Source organism: Polyodon spathula, chromosome 29 (genome assembly GCF_017654505.1).
Source record: "Polyodon spathula isolate WHYD16114869_AA chromosome 29, ASM1765450v1, whole genome shotgun sequence".
Classification (NCBI taxonomy): Eukaryota; Metazoa; Chordata; class Actinopteri; order Acipenseriformes; family Polyodontidae; genus Polyodon; species Polyodon spathula.
Window position 1 is genome coordinate 7,388,087 of NC_054562.1, and position 25,539 is coordinate 7,413,625.

Genomic DNA, 25,539 nt, shown 5'->3' on the forward strand with positions numbered 1-25,539 from the left:
CAGGAGAGGGCAATACTGTGTGCCCCTCCTGCCCTTGTTGTCCTATTGTCCAAAAAGAGACAACAATGTGTTGATGTGAAACATGTGCATAAGAGCTATTTATATTCCTGGAGGTGGAATGTTAATTATATAACACCACAATGGTAACCAATAGCAACATCACACTGAGCATGACTGTCTGACTCAATGGTCATTACCTCCTGGAGAGCTGGCTGTGGTGACAGTTCAGTGCCGAAGGCAGCAGGCAAAGACACTTAACGAGAGACCAGACAAATAATCTGCAGGTAAGGACCGCAGTGGAGGATATTAATGCTGTTGTAAACCCAAACAAATGCTTTACTGGGTTTGAGGACGTATTTCAAATGAGTTTTCAGGTTAGATTTTGGACTGGATCGCTTTGGTTACTTGGTATTAATGTTGCATTTAAAAGCAAGACTAAGTCCTAGCAGGTTTTAGTCTACCATAGACTAATGATGCTGGAAACCTGGCTGAGAAAACAGAGGACTCTTTTAATATATTAAAACTATTTTTTTTTAAAGCCAGGGGAGTAAAAATAGTTTTTGGTTATATTTTATTTTAAGAACCTGCATAACATAATGACATCAAACAGCTGGAAGTTAAAAAGGGCACTGATTTGTGGTTTGTACAGGCTAATTAATGAACCAATTAAATCCAGGTTCCACAGTAATTACATGACCACAGGTTATTAACTCTGCAGAAATTTGTCATTTCGTAAACCTCAGTGGAGCCAGCGTGTTTAAAGCTATCATGTAATTATAATGAACAGAGACTTGAATAAGAGCAGAAGTAAATCAGCATGTTATTTCCCAGTGCCTCTAGTAATCTACCTAACTAATGCGCAATCCTCGTATGTTGAAGACGTGGCTGTGAATGACAATTTCAACAGAATCAAACGAACAAGGCTTGCAAACATATCCCATCCCCTAAACGAATCCCCTATTCCTAAATACTAAGGAGCCCGGTATACACATGGTGATCCTCAGCTGTGCTCAGGACCCCGATCACCCTGGATACACACACAGCCGTGAGTGGACTGAACAGATTCACAGCCCTTTACCTCTGGCTTGTAGGGAAGCATGTGACCAGGGTTCATTTACAATCAATAAATCAATTAACGCCTGGCCACATTCCGCGCTTGTCCCAATTACCAAGAAGATTCTAACCCCCAGCCCTGCCCTATTTAGAACTTAAATTTGAATAACTTATAACTGAAAAACACTATTTGCATGTGCCGGGCTTCAGCCCTGCCCCATGCCCCATGCCCCTATAGGCTGACAATGATCTAGCTGTGATCTGTAAAAAGTCAGAAGGCTTCAGTCCCTGTAGCAGTCACCCACTCACCCTTCACAACTCTCATTATCAAGCTCCTTAATCCTGCCAAAGGCAAATAGTGCAGCTACACATATCAGAAATGTAGCAGCCCTAATCCTAAGGAAGTCCAAACAGTGGCAGACTATCTCTCTAAGCCTCAAAGTGACGCAGACACTCAATCTGCTGTATGCTGGCATATCCAACCATTTGTGTTGTCAGACTAGAGTAGAATCCATCAGGACGAATGTGAACTCACAGGCTTACAGCTCCAGATGTCTTGGATTCGGTCGTACAGTAATCCCAGTTTATTCAAACAAAACACGTACCCTACTTCATTAAAATCAGAGCCAGTACAAGCAGCAAAGTCAACATCAGAGCCAGTACAAGCAGCAAAGTCCTTGAGATAAAAGCACTTCATTAATATCAGATCTAAGCAGCTACAAAACATCAAGGACAACAACAGCAAAAAAAAAAAGAAAAGTTAAACTAATCATCCTTTTTGTTTTATTTTCAAGTTAGATATTCCCTCAATGCACGCTCCCTAAACCCACTGACTCCACACACTGGCTGTGCTTTTGTCCTCTCATTACTTCATTACCACGCGCTTAACTGCTTTTAAAAAAAAAAAAAATGCTGCTAGGAAAGATGTTTCTCTTCATTATAATTACTTTATAAAAATGACTCCCATTAATAAGCCTGTCTCTCAAATTCTCTCTGATAGTGTTTCCCATTATGCAGACAATCCCCTGAAATACTAATGTGAGCAAAATATAAATTGCCTCCCTGCTTCCCCTACCAGCACTCAGTTTAATCTCCAGTTTTTAATATTCCTTTGAAGTGAGCCTGTTGGAATGATTGGCATCCCACGGGCCACTTGTGGGATCACGTGTCTGTTTCTCAAGGTCGTGGGATAGTAGCAGGATAGGGGGTGAGAGAATAGGGCACTAGCTCTCAATTCAGGTACAGCACTGCTTTCTATATTCATCAAGATTGCTAAAACTGAGGCTGAATTGTGCCGGATCGCATCGGATCCTAGATCCCATAATTTTGTCTGACAGGCAAGAATTGTACCATTTGCAAATGATTATATATTTATATATATATATATATATATATATATATATATATATATATATATATATATATATATATATATATATATATATATATATTATAAAGTATCTATATATATATATTGTATAAAATTTATATCAACAAAAAATAACTCTACATACATAACATGTAAAAAAGCCTGTTGCATGAATTGACTAACTAAAGTGTCTGTCAGATTGGAGCAGCTTTGCAATTATTCCTAGAAGTACCTTTACAAGGGCAGGGTGATCGATGAGCTAAACGAAATCAAGCTATTGACAAGACTGCAGGGTCAGAGAGTAAGATGAGGAATGTCATGGCATTCTGAGTATTGTTGGAGTCGTTTTAAGATTTTAAAGACTTCGATCTAGGCTAAATAAACCCTATAATAAAAGGGAAAGTCTGGTTGTTCTTTGTTGGACTCTCTCCACGTCTTGTTGTGGTGGTGAAAATGGAACACAGTATTCTACTGTCTCGCCAGTGCCTTACACAACCTCCTTTGATTTGCACTCTACACTTTTGGTTATAAAAACGACTGACTACAGCTGTGGCCAAAACTTTTGCATCACCCTATGGATTAACTAATTGTACTTCATAAAGTCGAACGAAATTCTAGGTGATGCAAAATGCGACATAGCAGCTTTTCGCTAGCCCCAGGAAGGTAGTGCAATGTTCTGTCATCCTGTTAGAGAAGCACTGTTATAACACTGAGACTGTGCAGCGCTGTTATCCTTCTCTCCATGTGGCTGAGTGTTTCAGTCAGACAGCCTGGCAAACAAATGCAAGTTGAATGTTTGTCATTGTTTTTGGCAGGAAAAGCATGAAGTTATTCAGCGGGAGAGACTGTTAACCTTAAACGTAGTATTAAACACAGCAGCAGAATCATTAACAAGGCTGGGAACCCGAGTGAGTGCCACAAAATGGGTCATTTCAACACATAAATACAGGCAATTCAATCTGCATGAATTAACAGGGCTGAGTTCAAAATGAATTGCTTCAGAACTCAGAGAAAGTGCAGAAGTGCAGACATTAGTCATCAGGATCGTTATTTGTCCTACCCCTTCAATGTATTCTGTCATCAACCAATCAGGTACTTCCCATATTGATTGACATGCTTTGCAGCCAGTAACATGCTTCCTGCAAAAATGACCTATAGTAGGAACTGAAACAGTAACTTGCTTCCTGCAAATAAGGCAGATGTTACCAGGGCTGTACCAATATATTTATGGCTCATCCCATTGCAGGTTCCATTGTGCAGCCATGGTTTCCTCTAAGTGCAGAACCATTGCACTGTGCTGATGCTTTGCATTACAAGATCACTAGACTGCAGTTTAAATGTTTTATTTAGAACTGTGCTAGAATAGTTTGTCACTTGTATATAATGAGCTGATGTGCCTGCCGCTCTCCATGGATAAAGATCTGCACAAGCAGTCTGTTTGATCCCTCAGTCTCCGTATGCTTCCAGCTGGGGATCTGTCTTCATCTTGCTATGCGGAAATCTAGTCTCTTCATTTGAAGGTAGTCTTGCCAGCTGTTGACAGACTGACAGCACAACTCAGAAACGGCAGGAGTACACCCCAATGAGGTAGCAATGATACAGACAGTGAAGGCAGAATCCTGAAATGGTTTTTATAGAAGTACCTCAGTGTTCGATTTTATAGATCTGGTCCAAGCACTTTTTTCACAAATAAACAAATCAAATTCAGAAATAAATCTAAGAGTTGAACAAAAACCTACACCAAACAAAACACTATAATAACACACCAAACAACACCAAAGCTACAGCTATCCCACTGTGGTTTCTCTTACTTTTTACTTCCATTCCTTTCCATTGCTTCTGATTCCACTCCATTCCTTTGCTTTCCCTTGCCTTCCATTCCATTCCGTTCCATTCCTTTCCATTCCATTCCATTCCATTCCTTTCTATTCCATTCCATTCCCTTCCCTTCCATTCCATTCCATTCCATTGCTTCTGATTCCACTCCATTCCTTTGCTTTCCCTTGCCTTCCATTCCATTCCTTTCCATTCCATTCCAGCTGAGCCAACTACCTTCACTGAATCACCTTCCAAGCAAACATTTTCTTTGTTCCCTTTTATGGGGTGTGGCCGGGATGTAAATTGACTTCAATCATTCAATTGCCACCTGGGCACATTCCACACTTTTCTAACTAACTAATAAAACAATTCTACAATGAAACATTTTACCACATGGCTGTGTAAAAGCCGTTGTCTTGCCCCAGGCTGCTCCTCTACACCTGAGCCCAAGATGACTGCCAACCACCAAACACACGTTTTACTTGTACAGGATCTCTGCCATGTCACACCCTCCTTTCAATGAAACTGACCATGTGCTCAGCTTCTGCTAGTGCCAATATTACCCGCACGCACAGACACCAGCCACTCTGTAACCCTATATTACTGCATCGCTACAAAACGGTGCATTTGTAAAGTGATAAAGCAGCCAGTTTATTAGACTACAGCATGAATGTGTGCTTTACATTTAAAAAGAGCTTTTGAAAAAAGATAGATGAAAGCACATCAGCAGCCTGCCTCCCCCGCCACTGCTGTAAATTCAAAATCAGAGCGACAAGCATGACGAAGAGGAATACTACCAATCAACAGGCAGACGCAAAAATATTAGGATGACATCAGCTGTAATTCAAACACCCTTTCAAATATAAACCTGTTTTCGCTTTCCAAAGAACAATTTTTTTTTTCTTTTTCTTGAAAGATCTTCTCCGCCTTCTTGCCCTGAGGTACAGCTGTATGGAAATGTTCTCTCTGCCCTCATTTGCTTTTCATTAACATGCATGCTCTGCCACTGTACAATTCGCACGCACTCTGGTATCAATAAATATGCTTTTAATGGGGATCAGTGCTGTACTAATACAACAATAATTTGTTGTTAGCAAACTCAGACATTAGGAAAGCAAAATGTTAAGAAATATGAAGGGGTCTGAAGGGAGCGTTTGTTTTGTTGTTGGTGGGTTTTTGTTTTGTTTTTTACCAATAATGAACATCAGTTATGCTACATTATGTTTTGCATTATGATATTTAGGCTTTAAATAGAAAGGAGAAAATAAATATGTATTGCCTTCTCTGCAGCTTACATTCCCCATAATAAAAGATACATGCACAGTATTATGAAGATACCTCACTGTTGCACTCAAGAAATCATATATAGATTAATGGGTAACACTTTTAAAGAGCTGCTTATTAATGTTTTATAAATGTGTATAATAGATGCTTAATAGCTATGTTATAGAGTGAAAATAAAGCATTACAGATTTATAATCTTTATATTGCCTGGTTTATAACCAGGCAACAGCCACAGACAGAATTATGATCAAACAACCCAAAGTAGAATAGATGGCTACAAACTGGTTATGAACCATCTATAATGTTTTATTAATGCTCTATAACATAGTTATTAAGTATCTATTATATATTTATAAAACATTTATAAGACATTAATAAGCAGCACCTTAATATAAAGTGTTACCCATTAATGCCCTAGATTTAGTGTAGCGTAGAGCCATGATAAAACATAATATATGTACATAATTGCAGTAAGTTTAAACTACATCACAGGAAGGGGCTAAGAATCATATAGTTTGTGGCAGATGGAAATTAATTTGCCATACTGTTTTTAAGGGGGTCAGCTAGTCACCACTTTCAAAAGTATGTGAATAAATCAAGTGTTTGATCGTGCCTGGTGCTCTGTTTGTGAACATACTGCTTTGTAACTTTGCTGCTTTAAAACTGTTTTGGAATTCTTTTTGGTATGTATTAATGTTCTAAAATATCATTTTTATGTTATCAGATACCATGGATTCCATCCATCTGAACCCTCATGCTGCACAATTACTTCACGTGGCATGTGATTGGTCAGCTACCAGTTTCTGAGGTCAGCTGTCACTTTTCTATTTGACTAGTCGATTATGGTGTGCTGCCCCGACTGTTTCATTATGCAGTGTATCCCTACACTGCATGTTATAAAGACATAGCCCAGGGAGCAGCCAGCAAGTTATAATAATATAAGTGGTAGAGCTCAGAAGAGGTAAGAAGATGGGTTTTAAAGCTTGGGTTATCACTCTGTTAAAATATCAAATCAAGGAAATGCGTGTAAAACAGTTTCTTGGATTTTACGTGTTGTATCACTGATAGACAGTCTTAGGTGCCATCCTTGTAATTGCGTTTTTGGGGAAATGAAAATCCTGTCAAAAGCACATTGTGTTTGATAGAATGGGTCTCGCTGGGTTGCAAATTGCCGGCGCTACAGAATATTGCTATTTTGAAGATATTGGAATATTTCACGGTGCTGCCATACACCTTTTGATTGATGGCACTAAGGGAATTTGACTCCAGTAATACATCTCCTGCATGCTAAGCCATATATTCTTGTCACCAGGGAGGAGGGTCGCGATTAAGAGCTCCAATTTGCATTTTAAGTCTCTGTCACTCATATTTGTGCCCTAACGCGGACAGCTTTCTCTGAAGTCATTTTAAAAGAAAGTTATGTGCATCTCTCATCTGTAACTTTAAACACTCATTTAATCTCAGCTGTTTGATGAAACGTTCCATGCACTACAATCCCGTGCAGCCTCTTACAAAAATCAAAACTCAAACCACGTGTCCCATTGTGATATAACTGCTATTTATAAAGTAATTCACCAACCTGAATATTTCCCTTTGACAGTACCATTATACACAGCCCTTGTGTTCTACTTGCTATTTATATATCTTTTTATTTTCTGCCAGCGTGCAATACTAAATGGGGCAGAGAGAGCCGCAGTTAAAATCTCTGTGATCCGCTGCTTATGGGAATGCACTGGTTTCCGTCTCAGTGGCAGGTGGAAAGGTGGCACACATCTGGCTGAATAAATGAACATGCTGATATTTTAGTCTGCTTGAGGTCTTTTTACTATAGTAGACTGGTCTGCAGTTATAAATGGAGTGGGGAGAGTGAGAGAGAGAGAGGGGGAGAGAGAGGGGGAAGAGAGTAAGAGAGGGGTAGAGTGAGAGGGAGCGGGGAGAGGGAGAGAGAGGAGAGCGAGAGAGAGAAAGAGGGGGAAGAGAGAGTGGGGAGAGAGAGGGGGAGAGTGAGAGAGAGAGGGCGAGCTCCCCTCTACCCTCTCCCCTCTCTCACACAGGGAGAGAGGGGGGAGAGAGAGAGGGGGAGAGTGAGAGAGAGGGGGAGAGAGAGGGGAGAGAGATAGCACCCCTAGGGAGAATGAAGAGAGCCTCTCTTCTCTCGACCGTCTCTCTCTCTCTCAGGGGACCTCTAGGAGTTAAGGTGGAACTCGAGTGGGGGATCACCACCAGGGGGTAGGGGATTGAACTGATGAAGTGAGTGAGAGAGAGAGGGGAGAGAGAGGTGGTTCAGAGTCCTAGATGTTACCATGGTATTCAGACTACACCTCAGTAAACTTTAATCATGAGAAATTCAACTAAGAATCAGTCACAATAAGAACGTCAGTATAAGCAAGCTGAGAGGGTCTTTGGGGAAGACGGCAGGAAATCTTTCTCTTTGTGATCGCTCCTATTTAGTACAACGTTCGCGTCAGATGTTAACATTTGCAAAAATCAATACTACAACAGAAGTCTCTTGCAGCCTCTGATGACCCACACACTTGCACACAAGTGCACAGTGTTTCCATACTCCCACTGCAATCCCTCATTTGATCTTTGAACCCTGATGAAGGCGGTACAGATTGAATCATCGAGCACAGTCGGTCACGGCATCTTGAGCAGAGCGGGGCTCTTACTAGGTTATTAAATCATTCGGATTGCTGTAATACAGTTTTATAAATACTGGTTTCATAGTCTTCAGGAGCAGCAGGGCCACCCACAGGCTTCATGGCTGTGTATATTCTTTCTAATTGACCGTCAGGGGGTTTTGTAAGCAATAATCTGTTCAGCGTCTTGGAGCTCCTGTCCTTTTACTTTCATTCATTCACTTGGTTGTGCCAATGAGACCTTTACAAATATAGGGTCTGATTTCCAAAGTTTAGTGTTTTGTTGTTTTGTTTTTAAGTGTTTCAATGGGTTCCATTCTTTTTTTTTAATGGTTTTATTGTGCCTTGGGATCATTTAATGGTACAGTACTGGAGTACTCATGCGTAGCACTGGTGCATGGATTGGATCTTGTTTGCAGTCTGCCTTCTCAAACTGGGCGACGGCTCTTGTAACACAAACCATGCGTATTATATCACAAAAAATGAAGAATTAACACTTTTTTTTTTTTTTTTTTTTTTTTTTTTTTTTTACTTGAAGATTGATTGCACGTCATATAGAAAGTCTCGGGCGTGATTTATAAATCACATCTCGTATGGTATAGACTCACAATCCTCGCTTGTGATCTGCAATAATTTCCAATCTACTGTGTTGTCAATAATGCTGTGGTCAGCTCTTGGATGCAGTGTTCTATAGCACAGCGTGATTTTTTTTTTAATTTTATTTTTTTTTAAGAGTCTGTTCAAAAAAATTACCCGCTGCAAAACGCGCAAAAAGGTTTTTTACGTCTTTTTTTAATCGACAATTACAAAACAAATTTTATTATATGCAGGTTTTTAATGTTTTGCATTTCCGTTGCTAAAAATTTGGTAAAGTCATTAATACCGGTACAAAGTGTATCGTCTTCAATTTGCATTCCAGGAAAACAAATACAGGTATAAACAACAACAAAAAAAAAAAAAAAAAACAGGTAAGAAATCACGTACATACTTTTTCTTTAAACAAAAGAAAAATCTCATAAGTGCTGACAGAGACCGTTTATGGCGTCCGTTTCAAATTTGATTCTGAGAATATATTAGCTCTGATTTTATAATGAAAGTCAACGCGGTATGCGAAATCAGCACGATTGCCCGTCACAAAACCCAATTTTCCGCGGTTCAGTTTTCAAGTCCGCTTACAATAAATAAAAAGTCGCTTTTATTTATGCATTTATTTATTTAATTATTTGTTTTGAGGCGTTTGTAAACGCCTCTTTCATATTTGCTTCCCCATTATTTCAATGTTAAAACAAGTGCATTCATTACAAGTGTGGCAGTAGGCTTTTGGAATTAATTGGAATAATCTGCCTGTATAGGTCACAGCGCTCTCGACGCTTTGCATGGGCTGGAGTGTTTAATTAGCTAAACTCATGAGCAAACAAGCAGAGATTCGACCTGCTAATAGACACTGCTTTCTGGTTATGAATCTATGATTAATTATTATGATGAACAAACGTCCTCTTTTTTTTTTACCAGCATGTGTTTCTTCCTTGACGTAATTGCCCTTTATAATTTTTTCCTATGCTGAAATGAACATCGTTAATAAAATTTTGCTATCTCCAAATACGGTCTTTTTTAAAATTTGCTGAAGGAAAGGAAATTAAACCATTTCCTTAGCTCTTACAAATCCGCAATGGAGAAATAGCGATACGCTGTAATCTGATAATTTGCTTAATTAGACCTTATTATTTGTTTTCAGCTCTTAAACAGCTGTAGATTTCAAGTTCGCTATAACATTTGATAAGTAACTTGAACTCTGCGACTTTTTAAGAGCTGTTTCTGAGCAAATATACTACTGCAAGCACTCGACGATAATTCTGAAAAAAAAAAGTGACGTGTGCTAAATGAAATCTAATATCCATGTTGCGCAAAGTGCGTTTTTAAACATACCGTGTGAAACTGTTAAATGTAGTACAATAAAGTATGATAGGCTACTGTTTTCTTTGTTATGTGGAGAAAATGCTTTAATTGGGGTCAGAATGTAATAATAAGGTTCTACTGTTGCTGGGGTATTAATTGGACCTCCAAAATAAAAATCTTTTTTTTTTTTTGTTTTTTCTTTTTTTTTTTTTTTTTTTTTTTTTTTTTTTTTTTTTTTTTTTTTTTTTTTTTTTTTTTTTTTTTTTTTTTTTCTTTTATTTTTTTTTTGTTTTTTTTTTTTTTTTTTATTTCCAAATTCTCATTTTTTTTTTTTTTAACTTGTCTTTTTTTTTTTTTTTTTTTTTTTGTTTTTTTTTTTGTTTTTTTTTTTTTTTTTTTTTTTTCTTTTTTTTTTTTTTGTTTTTTTTGTTTTTTTTTTTTTTTTTTTGTTTTTTTTTTTGTTTTTTTTTTTTTTTTTTTCGTTGTTTTTTTTCTTTTTTTTTTTTTTTTTTTTTTTTTTTTTTTTTTTTTTGTTTTTTTTTTTTTTTTTTTTTTTTTTTTTCTTTTTTTTTTTTTTTTTTTTCGTTTTTTTTTTTTTAATTTTTTTATTTGGTCGTACACAAAAGAAGAAAAAAAGGACGAAGGGGAAAGGAAAAGAAAAAAAGAAATAGAAAGAGAAAGAAGGGAACGTGCATTAACCGGAAATTATCTTAAAAAAAAAATAACAAGGCACCATGCTGAAATGAACATCGTTAATAAAATTTTGCTATCTCCAAATACGGTCTTTTTTAAAATTTGCTGAAGGAAAGGAAATTAAACCATTTCCTTAGCTCTTACAAATCCGCAATGGAGAAATAGCGATACGCTGTAATCTGATAATTTGCTTAATTAGACCTTTTTATTTGTTTTCAGCTCTTAAACAGCTGTAGATTTCAAGTTCGCTATAACATTTGATAAGTAACTTGAACTCTGCGACTTTTTAAGAGCTGTTTCTGAGCAAATATACTACTGCAAGCACTCGACGATAATTCTGAAAAAAAAAAGTGACGTGTGCTAAATGAAATCTAATATCCATGTTGCGCAAAGTGCGTTTTTAAACATACCGTGTGAAACTGTTAAATGTAGTACAATAAAGTATGATAGGCTACTGTTTTCTTTGTTATGTGGAGAAAATGCTTTAATTGGGGTCAGAATGTAATAATAAGGTTCTACTGTTGCTGGGGTATTAATTGGACCTCCAAACTTTGTCTTTTTTTCTGGGGAGAGAGAGAGAGAGAGAAGAGAGAGAGAGAGAGAGAGAGAGAGAGAGAGAGAGGAGAGAGAGGAGCTTATTGCTTCGACAGAAGTCACAGTAGAGCGTAGAGACACTATTACTTTGTCCGAGGAGCCTCTGATCTCTGATTACCGAAGAGAGAAGATTCATAATTTGGAAATGACTATCTCTTATCCATTAACAAGATGATATTATATAATTTGTTAATAAACCACACCACCAAATACAACTGCAGTAGTTCTCAACTGCTAAATTCTTACCAAATGTTTGCAACAAAAAAAAAAAAAAAGTTGTACTATAACAATCGCTTCAGCGTTGCCACGGTTTGCTTGGTCTGCACCTCAAGCTTGCAATAAGGTTTTATTCAGAAGGCATGTCAATGCGGCGCTCCGTCCACTAGAGGGAGCCAGTGACGAGCATTTGAAGTGAACTGGAAAGCTTTGCAGGAGGAAGGTTGCGTTATTAATAAGCGGGTATGACTGGCAAGTGTTTCGAAAGCTTGAAGCGCCACGCTTTGAATTAAGCCTGCTTTTTTAGTTATTCCCCCCAGTAATTGTAGCTGACCTAAACATGTCAGGCGTGTACAGTTTGAAATTAACACCGAAATTAACAGGTGAGTAAATCTTCCAGGTAGACCGGTGGGAAAGGTTTAAGTCGGTCTAAAAAGTTGCGTTCTGATCCGTTAGCGCACAGCACAGGGAGGTGTTATGAACAGTCATGTACCAGCTGCACACTCTCAATCAGGTGAGAAAAAAGGTGTTATCCTGTGACAGACTTTTTGCGTAGCTATCAAAGCAATAGCTACGCAAATATTCTCGCTTGGAAATGTTTAGGGTTAGGGTTAGGGTTAAGGTTAATTTGCATACTGTAGCGTATTAGCAAAACCCACACTTAACTAAATATCTTCAAGGGCATTTGAGCATTACAATGTACTTAATGTGTACATCTTTTTTGTAAGATATATGTAAGCACGCAATTGTATCAGAAAATAGTTGGAGAGTTAAAAGATTTACACATTAAGCACATTGTAACTATGCATACTAACACTGTAATTATCTGGAAGCGCACATGTGTTTGCTAAGTAACTAATTTTAAGTAATTGGAGACAGAGTTATGCCCATATTGTCATGCTTTTCTGTCAGGGTTTTGTATGTCAGTGCATTTGCATTCTAGTAAATGTACAGTAGGGGGTGCAATTGTCTCATGAAAAATTGACTTCGTAAGGAGAATCACGTTACCCGATGTCCTTAGAAATACTTCTGAACTCTGGCACAAAATAAAAGCAGTATTTGGTAACAGTGCTTTTAGCAAGTCAAAGTGCTGACTCCTGCTAGCACCTCTGAATCAGCTCATGAGACACGAGGCGACTTTGTGCTGACACATTTTCAGACCACAAGTTGTCAGTGCCATTTTCTAAGCAGCTGTCACCTAATTGTTTTAACTGGAGAATACTTCCCTTCCCCAAGCCAAATGCTTACGGGGTAAAATAAATGACAGAGGGATTACTGAGGGAACTGCAGTACTGTATTCTGTCAAGGTCAGGACAGAGGCTTGTTAGCAAAATGAAATAGCACGAAATGACTATGAATTATATTCCGAAGCAGACCCTAATATCGATGTGATGCAGCCCTCAGATATTTCTTTGGATGAGATCATTTGGCCCAGGCAGGGGTGAGATTCGAGGTGTAGGCTGGGTTATGTTTCTAGGTGTTCTCTTTAGAGGAGCCTGCCGGGTTCATGATGTGTATAAACAATGTCCAAATTCTCAGTTCAATATATTTTTTATTTCCTTGGCACAGGGTTTCTTGCTTTTGGTTAAAGCATTAGAACCATATTTCAAGCCGCTGAGCTGTTCTGCTTTAAGTCCTCACTGATGCAATGTGCGTGAATGTTTTGACAGTCCATTTGAGTAAAAGACATGAATTAAACTAAACAAAATCTATCTTCGTAACACTTGGAACACCCACATCTGCACAGCAGTACACTACAGTGAAGACTTCCTGGGGATTGTCAATTGTTTGTGTATACAAATGTAATGTTACTAAACAAAACCCCAGCCACTGCCCTTGTGCTACTTCTGATACTGTTGTGTACAGTAATACCACAGCTGCAGGGACATGCCCATTGCAGTCTGCCTGCAAGTCAATTTCCATCTCACATTATCTTATAGAACAACACAGTGCAGATTCAATAGAAAACGTCACAAAGGATCCATAGAGACAACAGCAGGTCGGCAGCCGGTCGCCATTGATAATAATAACAGGATATAGCAATAACATGTAGCTACAGCATTTATAAGAAAATGCCTTTATAACAATCTGTTTCAGGGCTTGGACCATCTGAATGCACGAGAAGATATCTAAATGAAATGAAAGGGGTTGGTTTGGTCACCGGGTCCAGGGTCACCGCATGATTTGTGAACCAGTAGGTTTCTTTTTCTATGGAGTTTTCCAGCTTCTACACTACAAACGCAAGCAAGCAGACGGCTCTAACATTGGCAGGCAAGCACAGAACTCACCTGTTCTATTTGCAATTGCAAACAGATGGTTATAAACTTAGAAGTGGCCATAAGATGCCCAAATGTGACTTACACAGTATGTGGCTTAATGGGGTTTTATACCTGAACCAGGAGGATTATTCTAGTTAATTTTAACCTGTTTATTATACGATTTCTGGTGGTTCTATTTATAGTTCCAGTTCCACATATCCAAGCACTTGTAGAACAATAAGATACCCCCACCCAACCCCTCAAGCTTGGCGCTCCAGAGACAAGCCGTCTGTATAAATATCAAACACACCCTGCACTGGAGCCAGACCGCAGGAACAGAGGTCATTACAGGAAGAGACTCGGTAAAACACAATGCAGACCAGCGCTGGGGGGGGGGGGGGGGGGGGGGGTTCTGACAGATGTTAATAGAGGTTATGCTATGAGACTCATGATATAACAGTGGAAGGAAGATCTCTCCAATCACCCAGACCCATTCTGTATTCTCTTTATATGCTGTACCAGGGCAGTTTTATCCATGCTTTTTTATGGCTTGTCAAAATGCATGCATGAAAAATAAGGCAGTCGAAATGGGATCCAAAGTACAAAATCTAGGTTTCCACAGCTAACCGTTCTTGATAAAGAACCTCAGGATTATGGGGGCCAGGGCTTGCTGTAGGCTTGCCCCAAGGTGGCCCAGAGATAAAGGCTACACGGTCTTGCCATTAATAGAGTAGGGATTACATTAAAACATGTGTCTTAAATTGCATTGAAGTTAAATGGAAAGTCCTCCTAAGGTAGCATCCACACTCCACCCAGTAATCCTCTCAGCAATTCCACTCAGTAATCAGGGATATAGAAACAACAGGCACTCATGTGTGAAAATGTTAGACCACTTTATGCTTTAATCAGGCATATTAGACAACTTCTGTAAAGTCTCCTGCATTTAACCATTTGAGGTTGTGTGTTCCTTTTCTCTTACTATTTGAAATGAATTGCATGAGCGGCCTATTAAAAGTCATCAATTAAATTAGACAATCAGTAATTTGCCTATTTTGACAATTGTCCAAGATTTTCTGTGGCAGTGGTTTGACTTCTTACCCACAACAAAATCAAAACTGCAGGAGCAGTGGGTTGTTCTAATAAATTTGCACACTGCTGTATATACTTTCACTTCTTCCCTGAGCGCTGCGCAGTTGAATAAGCGTTTGGTCTTCATTGAGTGCAGGACTCAGGTGAGATCCTGTTACTGCAGCACAGGAAGTGGACGAAGAAAATGGACTGCACCAAAAAGTCTAGAAAACAAAATGGGGCAGCCGAACTGTAAGGGACTAGGGCGTTGTCATCCTTCTAAAAGTTTACTGTGGTGAACTGTGGTAAAAGCATAGTAAAGTGCAGTAAAAGTGAACGCACGGGGAGCCATCGGATTTGGGAAAGCAAGCAAAAATAAAGATAGTAAGCGTTAAGTATAGTTGAAACAGGATTCAAAATTACTGTGCAAATAACCCCCAACTTATAAAGATTTTTGCTCTTCTTTTAATGAATGAATTTTGAGCAATACATCCAGGGACTGGAAAGTAAAGCTTCGAGGTGAAAATCCTTTGCCTGGGGAGGTTGCCTCTGAATCTGTTGAAGGAGTGTTTGCTGGGTCCAGCAAGCCACAAGCTGACGTTTGCTTTCTATTCCACACCCTTGTTAGTCAGAACTAGATTCTGCCAGAATTTGAGGAAGAGGTGTTCTGGAAGTTACACACACACACACACACCCACCCCACACAGCACTGTGTTGTCTGCTCCTGTTACCATAACAAAATACAAAACAGAGGGAAAATGAGAGAGTGCGGTCGCCGTGGCAACAAATGCAGTAGGTAACCTCACACTGACTTACTCATTAAGTACATTGGTATTATACTGCTGGGAAATTTGACACTATTAGGAGTTTCATGAGGTAACAGTTTAAAGAAAGTTTAAAAAAATCAAGGGCTACCTACATGGGCAAACTGTCGCCTCTCTACAAGTTATTTCAATCCCAATATCACCTGAAAATATACCACTGTGGTCTTGAAACAATATGATTCAATCCAGTCAATGAATAAAACCCTGACAGTACTAGAGCTACTGTCCTGAACACAGCAGAACTATGCTATAGAAAAGCTCTTTCCGAAGCTTGACTTCTACACCAAGTCTTACCTCAGAACATATGACTGTGTGTATGAAGTTCAGGATGACGTCTCAAGTAGGCTAAGGCCACAATGGCAATATATAGTTAGTTTGAGATAGAGCCACTATCTTACCCAAGCAAGTCACTGTGAAGTCGCCTATTGCAAATCTGCTAGATGCAGTAGGTTCAGTCTAACCAGGGCAGGTGCATAGCACAGATAGCTGTTGCCCCCTTCAGTTACACATTGCTAGTCTGAGAAATTCTTGTATAGGTGCCCAGTCCTGGTGTTAATAACCTTTGGAGCAAATACCTTATCTTGCATGCACAAACCGGTTTGCTCCAACTGCTATAATCATGAGCAGTGCGTAATAAAACAACCCCCCTGTTCAAATATTGAGTTAGGGATATGATCAATGCATTCTTTATCATAAAGGAAACTATTGAAAACCTGCCTGGAAACACTTGAGTATGAAAGTCCTTTCCAAATATAAAATAATGCTGTGTGTGTGTGTTTTTTTTTTTTTTTTTTAATTGTTATCAATTCATTTTCTATTTTGAAATGCAGCAGCTAAACTTGCCTGTCCGGGACATCAAACCAAAAAGTAAAACCGAAAGTAAAGGCACATTTCTTGTACTTCTTGCATATGGGCTTATCCTATCTTTAAAAAAATAATAAAAACTTTTGGGGTACTACTGCTGGACTGATACCTGTATGTGAAGATGGGACAGTAGTAATCTATTCGGGGAATGCAAATATTAGGCAGGGAGGTCAGTTACAATGGGGTAAAGAATAACAAACCATACTCCAGCAGCAAAGCACTCCAGGAAAGCCCATTGTTATGCAGCTATGTGCTGATATATACACTGCCCTTTCTGTAAGGCACCCAGATTGGCATTGCAATCCCTATTTCCCATGGTGATGATGGGTTAGTTGCATGGAAATTGAGCAGGCTATATGTGATGTAAAATGCTACACGGTGAATCAGCCTAGAAACCTTTGGATAACATGCTGCAGGCATCAATTTGGTTTTTTAAAGAGATTGAAAGGCTGGTTAATAGAATCTAAGTGGTGCAGAGTTTGCAATGAAAACTTGTTTTGGTTTCCTGGCTTGCAATGAAAACTTTTTTTGGTTTCATTCAAAGCAATATCCCATTCATTTCAAAATATGTACTGTGTGTTCTGGTCCCACACATCTAAGGTAACAATTTTTAAAAAGACAGAAAAAAAAAACTTTCATTTCATAGAATAAAAATAATTTATTGTGCTGGTTACATGACACCCTCAGTAAGACAGTCACAACATCTCGTGTCATGTATATATTTTTTATCACAAAAAAAATGGGTGGCAAAATAAACAACCACTATTAATAACACAAATACTATAAACGTGGTTATTGTAGTTATCACATTTATTGCCACAAGGTAATAATTCAGTCACACCCAATGCAACACGTTCCTCGGTTTAGTTTTTAAGTGTCCAACGTTTTTGTCGCATACAGGTCTTGCAAACCTGTTGCATCTCCTCCTGAAATTGCAGCACCTGTAAGTCGCGACGTTGACGCATTTTAACAAATGCATAAAAGTCAAATCAATTAACCACCATTGCAGCAGGCCAATACAAAGTCTCGTTTTCTAGTTTTGCTTGGAAACAAAAGACCCGTATTAAAACATGCGTAGTTATATATTTTTTTGTTGTTGTTGTTGTGGTTTTGTTTTTTGCACAGTCGCGCATTTCACACTGTCCCCGGTGTTCTCAAATCCTGTGCGTGTTTTTGTTTTTGTTTCTTCATAATTTTCCACGCTCCTTTACCGTGCACAAAAGGGGTGCCGTGTCGTTATCTTGTATTCTGTGTCTTCATTTAATCGCCATCTCTCTGTTCATCTCACAGTGCGTGTCGCTTGACTGTGCAGCGTGGCTTGGCTCTCCGCCGTGTCCTGCTTCAGTCCTTGTCATTAGTTGTTTTACAGTAGTCATAATAGCTAGCCAAGTCGTCAACCGGCTTATTTGTATGTGTCGCTCAAAGAAGTTTCATCGAAGCGCGGATAAAGTTTGCAATCCGCAGCATCTTGTTTTTTTTCCTCTGTTTCAGTGCCACCAAGCCCCTCGCAATCTCCTCGGGCTCTTGGTCCAGGGAGAAGATGATCTTGGCTCTCTCCTGCGCTTTGCTGTCCCCGGTTTTCTGAAACAGCTTCAGAACCGAATCTTCTTTGACGTTTTCGAAGATGTTAGCCACGGCTTTCTTGCGGTGGGCCGTGTCGAACTTATTGGTGCCGTGGGCAGAGGGGCTGACCATGAGCGAGTCTGTACTTCCATAAGACATCGTGTGTGTTTCCTTCGTTTCTTTCTTCAGATTCTTTACAGTCTTGCTCAGGCGTTGAGCGAATAAGACGGGCAACAGCTGTAATGCATTGGTCTCTGTCAGTAGCTGCTATTTAAAGGACCTAGTTCGGGCACGGTTTATACACAGCGGTAACATCACAGTGCCTGCCTCGGGAACGCCTTCTGCGCAAAACACGTGTTTTATTTCATATGTGTCGTATTGTCGAGCTGTTCTGGGAGGTATTTAACATTCATGTTTTATGTAGAGATCTTATCTGTAATAATTATAAAACAAATACAGCAATCATCAACTAAATAACGATGGAAGACGGATGCAATACAGTAGAACTAGAGAAAATGGCACATTTATCTTTTACAAAAAAAAAAAAAAAAAAAAAAAAGCCTGCGGTCAAAATCTTTAAATATTTGCATATAAAATTTTCATATAAAATAAAAATAAATTTAGCAATCGTTATGCATGGTTCCTTTATTATTTATAATTAATATTATATTATTATTAATATATTATCATAATAATTATTATGATTTAATGTACTTTTCAGGTTTTTTTGTTGTTGTTTTTGTTTTTGTTTTTCACAGCGTCCCAAAGGGTTTGGTCCAATTCAATTTTGTGCAATCTGTTTTATCTTATCAATTGGCTATTTCAGTATTCATTCATTTATTTATTTATTTATTTATTTGTGTATTTATTTATTTTGCATATTTTCAGAAAAAGTTCGTTTTATCAAAGATGGTTTTTGTACTGTACTGTCTTACCGTTGTTAGTTACATTATTGTCACCTTGCATAGCTCATAGCTAAACATTCAGGTTTGATGCCAATCTGGCAGAGTGAAATAGGAAGCCAGGGGAGCAATAGCATTCTCTGTGGCTCCTGCACTGAACGGATTCAGATCTTACCTTGAGGGAGAGATAAAGAGTGTTTTGGAGATAGCATCGTTCTGCTAACAGTCTCTGTCTGTATCGGAAAGGATCCAGCAAGCTTACATCTCTTATTGTTTTCCACAGAGAGTAAACACCCAGCGCATGTGATCCACTGCGCTTGTAGATTTCTTCATCCGCCCCTCCTGCACTGCACTGGGCTGGCCAGATCTACCTACAACGTTACTGGATCCTCAGCTGATGCGCTATCCTTGCACTATTGCACTGCTAATATGTTATTGCAGGTATAACTTGCTGTAATCCTGACTGGCTGCATCCTGGTTCATATTGTAGTTGTGTAGTATAATTTGCACTTACTGTAAACTCTACTGAATTTAAATATAATTTTTTGCATTGTCACCCTGTACTGTCCTGTAACACATGTAAGTCACCTTGAATAAAACCATCTGTCAAATAAATAAATGCATAATAATAATAATAATAATAATAATAATAATAATAATAATAATAATAATAATAATAATACCTTAGCTAACCCCACTGTATACCCCCTTGTTGCTCATGAAGTGACTTTAGAAACATTAACCGAGCCTTGACAAAAACCTTGTGTTGTAATGCTTGACGCTGAATTGAATACGTTTATTTTAGTATTCCTAAATATAACCCTGTTGAGTGTTTAAGGTATGTCATACAGCGAGAGGTTAAAAGAAACCGGTGTCTTCTCTTTTTCTTAAATATCACAGGACAGGATGGGACAGGACATTTTTTGACAAGACGGGAAGGGATGGGATTGCAAAAAACAAACGTACAGAACAGTACGGGATGGGAAAAGATCTGGTGGGACAGGATGGGAACAAAAATTACATTGAAACGTTTTTCACGAGATGGGATGGGATGGGACAGGAAAATGTCTGATGGGGCAGGATGGGACGGAGCTCAAGTTTGACTCTGATGCAAAACACAGAGACAGCAGAGACAGCAGAGACAGCACTGCGTTGCGTCTCTATACTTTATTTAACCTTCAGAATGTTAAATGATCACAATAATTATAACCAATTATCCGCAAGGATGATGTCACCACTTCAACTGGCCATGCAGTGATTTCTGAATAATCATAGTTATATTTAACAGAATATAGCAGCATATTTATTAAAAAATACAGTAATATATCATTTGGTATTCTTGTGTATAACGTAGCTGCTCTGAGTCAGGCCTCCCAGAATTCCCAATAATAACCCCAGAAGGCTATAGTTGATTTCTTCAAGGATGTGAGCGCAGATAATAACCCAATTAATTCCCAGTTACCAGAAACGAGATGCAAGATATAATGTTAACAGTGGTGATTATACTGGAAAATTGTTGGACTAGCGCTATTCCGGTAATTTTCAAAGAATTCTCCTTTAAAAACATTCAGTGTTCTTAGGAACAGTGTCACAGTATTGCCAAATTAATTGTTTTATCCTCTATTACTGTAAAAGGACTGCTGTTCAGAAAACTATATCCTGATTTGGTCTGTAACCATTTTACATTTTTTAAGCTTAAGCTTTTTCCTGAACCTCTATTGGAAGCGTTGGCTGTTATCAGCACGAGATGAGACATAAAAAAAAAGATTTGGTTGAGATTCTTGACCTTTGAGATAAAAAAAAAACGCCACTGACCTCATAATTGCTCCAGTAACAGTTTCTATATATAGAAGGGATTGGGATCTGAGCTTGTGTTTCTCACAGAGTGAAACCACAAGAGACTGTCCTCCGCTCCCAGCGACACACAGAGGCACAACATGATGCCAGCGCAGGAAATGCATTGAGGATTGTAATTAAAATAAATAAATAAATAAATGAAAATAAAATAAATAGATAAACAAACCACTTAAAACATTTCTCTCAAATGAAACTGAATCATAGCGCTGTATTTAATACCATCATTGTATTCAAATGGTGGCCCAACCCACTATTTGCTGGGGGTCCTAATAAAATGAAACAGACTCCTTGAGGTGCATGAAGTGGCTGTTTCTATTGTGATGTCATTGTTGCGTTATGGGTTGCATCACCTGGGAAATAAAAAGCTGACGTCACTGGCCAAGCATTACGTGGGCTTGTAATTCCCTAAACTATTAATTATGCACTTCCGACACTGGCATCAGTATCTGCTTTTAATCTATTACCTTATCGTACGAAGAGAGAGTAACGATTCGCTTGCATTACATTCTTCACCATTTTCAAAAGACCAGAACACAGTGCTTCTCTTTATCACAGGAGCCTTTGCTTTTTAAGTGTCGGGATTCATTGCCAAGTAGGGTGTGGCTCCTTCTCAGAGGTTCGAAGCAGAGTCTCGACTTCTGCTAGCATGCCAGTCATTTCGTAGTAAGCAGAAAAATATATATTTTTGGTTTTATAAGCTCCCCCCCCCCCCCTTCGTCAATAAACCCATAAAAATGGAAGCGCTGTTGTTTGTTATGTGTTCAGATGAGATGAACTCGCATAATCCAGTCCTCACACTATCTTCTCATTGAAGTTTGGCTGGGGAAAAAAAAAGCATCTAGCCAGACAGCACTTTGCTGTAATTGCAGTTTTTGTTTTGTGGTGTTTATAGTCATGAAAATGTAAAACACATATTAAAACAATTTATTACCAAGCAGGTTTGTAAAAGTGGTTCAATTCCTGGGCATCCAGACAGTTTCACGTTCTGTTATTTCCATGGATGATTTATTCACTGAGGTAGATGGAAGAGTCTCACAAGCCTCTCCATTGCTAACACGAATCCTGCTTCCTCACTCACTCAGACAGCTCTCATCAATGTCGTTGTCTCCGCTGTTGCAATGTATGGCAGTGCCCTGCAGTAAATTACAAATGATGTCAATAAAACCTTTTTTTTTTTTTTTTTTTTTTTTGTCTTTTTTGTTTGTTTCCTCGGAGATCGCCAACATTTTTATGGAGGGACTTACCTATTACCAACCAAAAACAGAAACATTTTGTTTAAGTTTCTGGAAAATATTTGTTACTTATTTTTTTTAAGCAAAACGATGCTGACAGCCCTTGTGTGTTGATCTTGATTTCATATTGAACATGTGGTGTGGGTGTGCGGGGCAACTAATCAGAATTTTGCATTGAGACCATTCTATAGAATCTTCAGTTGATTTCTTACATGACCGAAATGAAATGGCAGCAGAGGAAGTCCAAATGGCTTCCACAGAGAATTCTCAGAACCCACCACTGCCAGTATTGACAGAAGATTTGACCCTGCGGAGGCTGGAGTTGATTGCTTTGGTGATGTCAGCAGAGATAATAACCCAATCAGTTCCCATTTACCAGAAACGAGATGTAAGAGATAAGATAGCAATGACTGGGCTTCCCCGTCTACTGGAAAACTGTGAACTACAGGACTAGCACAGAGTGAAAAAAAAAAAAAAAATCCCATTTAAAAACCTGCTTATTTTTTACAACAACAAAAAAAACACATATTGTGCTGAATTAATTGTTTAACGTCACTATAAACCATAAAGGGATCATACAGAAAACGCTCATCTGATTTAGTAGTTGTTCTGAGCGAATCTGCATTATAATATACTTTTTCAGGAGATTTCGGCATTTTTTTTTTTTTAAGCCCAAAGGGAGCATGTCGTTCTCGACAGAATGTCCGAGAGCTACCTTTTCAAAGTGCTGTCTCCAAACATTTACACTGTGCGCACAGAAACCCTAACCATGCAGACAGGAATGCCAACTAGAACAATAGGGCAGAAGTACTAAACCATGAAAACAAAAGCACGAAGATAAACTTGGCAGCGTGTACAGCACTGGTAAAGGCCCCGTTCCATTGTTCTGCGGGTTCTTAAAGATGACCTTTCCTTAGCACTGTGTTCTCACTCCAGGCAGACAGACAGTGCCCTAGGGAGGAAAACACCATTGTTGTGAAGCCAGCTGGTGTGCAAGCTTCACAGCAAAGACTCGCCAGCCTGACTAGCCCAAGACCTGTCATTTTCAAGGGCTTAATAAAACAAATGAACGTTTTCTCATTGGAGGCACACAATGCACACCTTCTTGAAATAGCAATACAGTCCCGGGAGTCTGCTGTGCAGTACACGGAGCCCTGTGTATGAGTCACGCCAGAGTCTGATTAAGAAGTTGGATCAATGGATTCTAGCTGGGTTTGTTTGATGATTACTACCTCAGATTCTGTCAGGGCAGTTTTTCATTGAATAAAAAAAAAGTGACTAGGCAGAGCACTGCATATATATCTATAGAACACCCATGTTAGCCCCAGCACTAAGTACCATGCTAGAATATAAGCAGCAGGGCAGTGTGTTACTGTATCAGATTTTGTTTTTAAATAAAAAGTGATTTTGTTGTGGTGCCCCCACTGGCTCACCTGGTAATTACATGCAGTCATGCAGTCAGGGGAGCGCAGGTTCACATCCTGGCTGTGCCAAGTTGTGGATTCTAGCTGGGGATTGCAAAGGGAGTGTCGCATTGTCTCTGGCACTCCGGTGGGTTAGGTAGGCAAAACCAGCAGGGATTGTTTCTCCTCATCGCGCTAGCGAGCACGGGCAGACACTTGCTGGGCTGGACTTTGTCCTGCAGAGGCCGGTAGCTCGGTGACATAGGCTTTCGAGTTCCTGGGTGTAGAAGAGGAAGCTGGGTTTGTCGTGGGATTGGAGGACGCCCGCTGACCTTTCAGTTCTGCTGCAGTGAGGAGGCAAAAAACTACTGGACATTCTAAATTGAGTTCTCAAGTATCTTTTACGAAATAGTGGCATTCCTTTATAAACTGACCTTGTCTTGTTTTTGAACATCAAGTGCCACAGACAATCAGAAGGCAACACTGTGCACTCTGAGTAAACAGAATATGATACACGCAAAACAAGCCCACACAAACAAAGTCTATAATCTAATCATTTACTAAAGCTTGTTGACTGCGTTTTCAGAAGCGGTATGTGGGAGCTGAGATGCCAAAGTCTAAGCGCCACTGGTTTGCTGCTGACGCCGTGCTAGGGAATGCCAGGACATTCCCTCATTAAACTGGGCAGTGGCCCAGAGGCAGACGCTGTTGCTTGGTGGCTATAAAGTTCAGGATATGTCTTTATCAAGGGAGCTCAAGCCATCCACTGGCACTAACTTTACAGCTGTGAAATCTAGAACTGCACAGCTGTTAGAACACAGCCCCCTTGTGGACAGATCAGGGGCTGTTTGGAAGGTCAATGGAATGCAGCTACTCATGAAAGAAGCCATAAGCATACATATCAAATCCTTCAAATAAATGAACTTGCAAGGGAACAGTCATCACGAGAGTGAGGTTATGGCTATCCCCCTTGTAAGGGAATATTCATAACAAGAGGGAGGTTATGGCTATCCCCCTTGCAAGGGAATATTCATAACAAGAGGGAGGTTATGGTTATCCCCCTTGTAAGGGAAAATTCATAACGAGAGGGAGGTTATGGCTATCCCCCTTGCAAGGGAATATTCATAACGAGAGGGAGGTTATGGCTATCTCCCTTGCAAGGGAACATTCATAATGAGAGGGAGGTTATGGCTATCCCCCTTGTAAGGGAATATTCATAACGAGAGGGAGGTTATGGCTACCCCCCTTGCAAGGGAACATTCATAATGAGAGGGAGGTTATGGCTATCCCCCTTGCAAGGGAACATTCATAATGAGAGGGAGGTTATGGCTATCTCCCTTGCAAGGGAACATTCATAATGAGAGGGAGGTTATGGCTATCCCCCTTGTAAGGGAATATTCATAACGAGAGGGAGGTTATGGCTATCCCCCTTGCAAGGGAACAGTAATCACGAGTTTTAAAATCCAGACATAACAAAATATTGATAGTCACCAGGATTTATTTTGATCAAGGCGGCCTAAGTGGGCATCGTATTACTACAATATTCATAGTCGCATGCCGTGCAATCCCTTTTGACTGCCGAGCTATGAATTCTTTATCATACCAACAAGCCAGACGACCTTTGTTAGGTTATAGCTAAGCTCAACGCATCAGTGCGCTCGGTCGGCGCTCTCCTCTTAGCATTTGCATGTACAGTGAGGAGCATCAAAGCTAGTTCAGCCAAGCAAAGCACAACCAGCTAAAACTGGATTCTTCAAAGCAGCAGCAGTCAGGCGTTCGATGAGGAAGCTTGCCTCTGCCTGTTTTGTTTTCAAGTCATGCGTGAACCCTGGCAGAAGGTCAAAGCGCAAGAGTTAAGTGGAACATATGATTTCAACAGGTGCCTTTTATCTTTGCAGTATTGCACTGTATTGGACAAGATCATCAGTCAATTAATAATATATTTTTCCCACATGGTATGACATCTTCCAAAGTTCGGTTTCTGGTTAAGGTGGTTAATCAGAAAT

General features: G+C 39.3%; 1 protein-coding gene and 1 long non-coding RNA gene across 2 annotated transcripts; one reads left to right on the forward strand and one right to left on the reverse strand.

Annotated features, from left to right (window-relative positions):
* Positions 1-200: 200 nt before the first annotated feature.
* LOC121302487 lies at positions 201-21,606 on the forward strand. The gene is made up of 3 exons (XR_005947707.1): positions 201-284; positions 6,249-6,332; positions 19,325-21,606. It is a non-coding gene; the product is annotated as an uncharacterized LOC121302487 (long non-coding RNA).
* Positions 17,215-18,442, reverse strand: LOC121302486 (transcriptional and immune response regulator-like). Its single transcript, XM_041232494.1, has one exon. The coding sequence runs from the start codon at positions 18,296-18,298 to the stop codon at positions 17,996-17,998; it is 303 nt and encodes a 100-aa protein (XP_041088428.1). The 5' UTR covers positions 18,299-18,442; the 3' UTR covers positions 17,215-17,995.
* Positions 21,607-25,539: the final 3,933 nt, after the last annotated feature.